The 4632-nt window shown below is 47.0% G+C and overlaps 1 protein-coding gene across 1 annotated transcript in view; it reads left to right on the plus strand.

Moving 5' to 3' along the window:
* The window catches only part of OLFML1 (olfactomedin like 1), a 27032-nt gene that overhangs the window by 1739 nt on the left and 20661 nt on the right, over positions 1–4632 (plus strand). Inside the window, exon 2 of the mRNA XM_007459833.1 lies at positions 829–1117. Coding sequence (XP_007459895.1) covers positions 829–1117 — 289 coding nt within the window. The remainder of the gene's footprint in view (positions 1–828; positions 1118–4632) is intronic.

Consider the following 4632-nt stretch of genomic DNA (forward strand, 5'->3'; position numbering starts at 1 on the left):
TCTTTCCCTCTCATCCTTTCTGTTTCTCTCTCCCTATTTCTGTCTCTCCCTTCTTCCTTCCCTCCGTTCCTCTCACACACTCTCTCTCCCCCCACCTTTCTCTCTCTCTTTCATTCATCAATGAACAGTCTTGTATCCTGCTGTTTGGAGTATATTTTAATATTTTTACAACTTTTGTGGAGAGCATTTTGGTAAACCGCCAAATGGTCTTTAAGTCTACATGCTGTTTGACCCAGCAACCCCTCCCATTTCCATCCTTCATTTACTTATTTATTGAGTACGACCGTGTGCCAGGCCCTGTGCAGGTGCTGGGGATGGAGCTCACATCTGGAAATGTATCCTCAGAAAATAACCAGAGAAATACACAAATATGTAAAGACAAAGATTGTCTTCAGCATTGTTTGAATGGCAGAACGTTGAAAACTACATAAATGTCCATTAAAAAGAGTCTAATGGAATAAATAATGGGATGTCAATTCAATGGAATTGTGTCATTAAAATTATGGCATAGATACATATTAATTGGTATTGAAATATGTTCACGATATATCAGCAAGCTAAAAATATGTTATAAAACATACATGTGGCGAAATCACATTAAAAAATATGTTTATATATGTATGACTACGTGCATGGGAAAACTTTTAAAGATTTGTACACTAAAGTGTCAATAGTCCTTTGAATTAAGGAACTGTGGGTGATTTTTATTTCCCCCCCTTTTGACTATCTGTATTTTAAAAGTCTTTTTCCTGTGAACGAGAGCTGTTGATATTATTTGGACAAGTTAAATAACTGGCAGTAATTTGGGAATTTATTTTCTGACTGAAGCAAGGACTGCAGAAATGTACCCAAGCAACGAGAGAATACATTCAAGATTTCCGAGAGTTCTCAAAAAACATATCCGTTATGCTGGGACGATGTCAGACGTACACAAGTGAGTACAAGAGTGCGGTCCATAACCTGGCCCTGAGAGTCGAACGTGCCCAGCGGGAGATCGACTACCTGGAGTACCTGCGGGAGGCTGAGGTGTGCACAGAGTCAGAGGACAAGATGCTGGCAGAAAAGCAAGTCCAAGGAGCTGAGGAGGAGAAAAGGATCCGAACACTGCTGAATGCAAGTAAGAGAACTGCGTCTCTTATTACCCCTTCTGGGGACTTTCACCCTCGGAGACAGCTCCCACACAGGTAGGGGGTCTGACCCAGTAAGAACTGGATATGTGCTCTTGTGGGCATGTGCTGGGAGAGAAACCTTATCGGGGCACAGGTGTCCAAAGGAAAATCCATTCTCAGAAAGCAGCTTTCCCTTTCCCAGAGAGTTCCTAAAGCCCCCATAGAAGATCAGGGCTGTGGTGTTAGAAGTCAGCCCAGGAAGGGCATCTCGAGATAGACCTTGGGTTGAGAGAGGTGTGTGGTCCCCTGCCACGAAGAGTGGCAGGTTGGTGGATTCTCCCAGTGCCCTGGGTGTAGGGAGAGGCTGCAAATGTGCCCAGAAACATCGTGAAATTGGACATGGCAACAGCCGACCCTCAGGGCCAGGAACTACAGTGCATTATTATTGTGTATTCTGTTGGGATGATGATATATTCAAGGTATTTGTCTCCAATCTTGGGATCCATCAGAATCACTTCCAGGCCATTAAGAATAATGGTTAGGAGCTCAAATGATAATAGCAAGTATCAAGCAACAAAAACATAAATGAGAAGGAAAATTTCCATTTCATTAAAACAATGAGGGAGACAAGTTCCCCACCTCAGAGGCTGTATTCTGACGTGGTTTCATTGCAAATAGGAGAACGTTATTTATATGCTAATTATGCCTGCCCCAAATGTAAGAAATTTCATCAGGTAAATAAGACATAAGCTTAATGCCGTTATTGGGCTAAGGGTTTCACGTATCTTCTTTTTCTTTCTTTTTCTTTTTTTAATTTATTTATCTTTGGCTGCATTGGGTCCTCATTGCCGTGCAGGCTTTCTCTAATTGCGGCAAGCGGCGGGTGGGGGGTTGCGGGGGGCACCCCTTGTTGCGGAGCGCGGGCTTCTCATTGTAGTGGCCTCTCCCATTGCGGATCACGGGCTCTAGGCATATGAGCCCCAGTAGTCGTGGCATGCGGGCTCCAGAGCGCAGGCTTAGTAGTTCTGGCGCATGGGCCCACTTGCTCGGCAACATGTGGGACCTTCCCAGACCAGGGATCGAACCCACATCCCCTGCATTGGCAGGTGGATTCCCAGCAACTGTGCCACCAGAGAAGCCCCTCATATATCTTTTCAATGTAATCCTTGTAAAAACTCCATGGGTCTTCCAAAATGAGGTGACATTTGATCTGACCTTTGAACAAAGAAGTTAGAGAACGATAAGCAGAGGGCGCCTTAAGTGAGGGTGCAGCAGGTCAAAGGCAGGTAGCACTTCCACATGTAGATCTGCAGTGATGGCTGAGTGGAAGCTGCGTGGGGCAGGTGAGTGCAGGGAAACAAGGCTGAAGGGTTCAGTAGCACCCAGATAAGGAAAGACTTTGCGTGCTAGGCTAAGGGCGTTGAACTTGACTGAAGAAACTGTTGAGAACCATTGAACGCTTTTAAGCAGGGGCATGACGTGCAGGAAGAGGACGAGACTAGAGAGAGAACGCTAATCAGGGAAATACTGCAATAAATTGGTCAATAAGTGATGGATGGTGTCTGCATGAAGTGTCAGGGAGATGGAGGAGGACAGATGGATTTCAGAGTCACTGAGAATTGGAATACACGTGGCTTTGGGACAGATAATTGAATGTGAAAAATGAGTGAGAGGGTTGAGTCCACGATGCTTCCTGGGTTTTTGGCCTAGGCCCTTGGGTGGTTGGTCTGAAGTATGCTGCGAAAGGTAACCCAAGAGGCGTTGTGGAGCACTTACTACTTGACTGTTTTTGTTTTTGTTGTTTTTTTCGGAGCGCTTATTACTCTGAGATCTTCTAGTTCATTTATTTGCTTGATGCTCATTTTCTGCCTCCCCTTCTCGAGTGTCAGCTCTGTGAGAGCCTGGATCCTGCCTTTCATGTTCGATGGTGCGTCCCAGTGCCTAGAATAGTGTCTATGTTCAATAAATACTTGTTGGTGAATAACTAAGGGGACGAATGAACGAATGGTTAGAGGGATTGTTAGCACAGACAGAGGGCTTATTACGTTTTGGCAGAAAAGAGAAAATCTTATCTCTGAGTCAGAAGACAGAGAAGAGGGTCCCTTATCTATATTATGAAGCACTTGGTCAACTTGGTCAAGTGAGTGGTCCTTTTTGGCCCTGTCTTGAGACGAACCTCCCCCTTCTGAGAGGGAGCAGCTGGGGGTAAGCATGGGACAAGGGACTGGGGAAGAGGGCAAGGATGAGCCAGTGGAAAACAGCTCTCTAAAAAGCTGATGGGGAGGATTGGGTGATAAATGTAGCCTGAGCTAGAATGTGCTCTCCCCAGGGGTGAGGGAGGACCCCAAGCCTGGACGATGGTGCTGGATTGGATCTCTGAGACACTCTAAGCCCCTCAGGCCTTGAGGTTGCCCCTTTGCACTCCAGCTAGAGCTCAGCAGAGGTCCTGAGTCTGGACTTTCTGCTTTTTCAGCCCTTGTCCTCTGCCTCATCTCTCAGACCCTGGAGGCCTAAAATATTCCCTCTCCCAGCTCCATGGTGAGTGAAAACTCTTTCGACTTTTCAGTGATGGCTGCTTCCATGCCTTTTGTCTCGGGAGCCCTCTTTTTTTTTTTTTTTTTTGGGGCGGTACGCGGGCCTCTCACTGCTGTGGCCTCTCCCGTTGCGGAGCACAGGCTCTGGACGCACAGGCTCAGCGGCCATGGCTCACGGGCGCAGCCGCTCCGCGGCACGTGGGAGGGATCTTCCCGGACCGGGGCATGAACCCGTGTCCGCTGCATCGGCAGGCGGACTCTCAACCACTGCGCCACCGGGGAAGCCCGGGAGCCCTCTTTTGATGATTTGTCAGTTTATGATTCAACAAGCACTTTTTGCCTCGACTCCTGGATGGGCCCTGTGCTCACAGCAGGGACAGAGGAAGGAGTGGATCATGTCTGCCTCCTGCACTGGCTTTATTACAGCTTCTTTCGCCTCTGGTTTTGTCTCCTACTGCTGTGTGCTGTCTCATAGACCTTCCCACAACACACATGGATGTAGAATGCTTTTGCCGTTTGGCATCAATTATCAACAGCCACAAAAATCCCCTTCAAATCTCAGCCTTTTATATGAGGAAGACCCTTCAGAAAGTGGCCTGATGTGATCTCCATCTCCTCCCATAATTTACCCACATGCAGTAGCAATGAAAACAAATAAACAAACAAATATATATATGTATATGTATATATATTTTTCTACCCACCTTTTATGTCTCAAAAATTCTGTGGATTCCCTGTAAACACTTCTGCCCACCTCCCCAGCTACCCCCTCCCCGCCCCACCAGACAGATTGGCCCCTAACGCACCTGGAGCACCTCACTCAATCTTCCAAGGCAGCACTAACTCTCAACCACGCATATCTGTGTGTGTTTGACTCCTCAGCCAGACCATGAATATACTGACGTCTTCATTCCTGTACTCAGAGAGCCGGGGTCAGGGCAAAATCATCTATGATGGCAGAGACCCCTCAGAACTTGGTTAGGGAATCA

Source organism: Lipotes vexillifer, unplaced genomic scaffold (genome assembly GCF_000442215.2).
Source record: "Lipotes vexillifer unplaced genomic scaffold, Lipotes_vexillifer_v1.1 scaffold61, whole genome shotgun sequence".
NCBI lineage: Eukaryota > Metazoa > Chordata > Mammalia > Artiodactyla > Lipotidae > Lipotes > Lipotes vexillifer.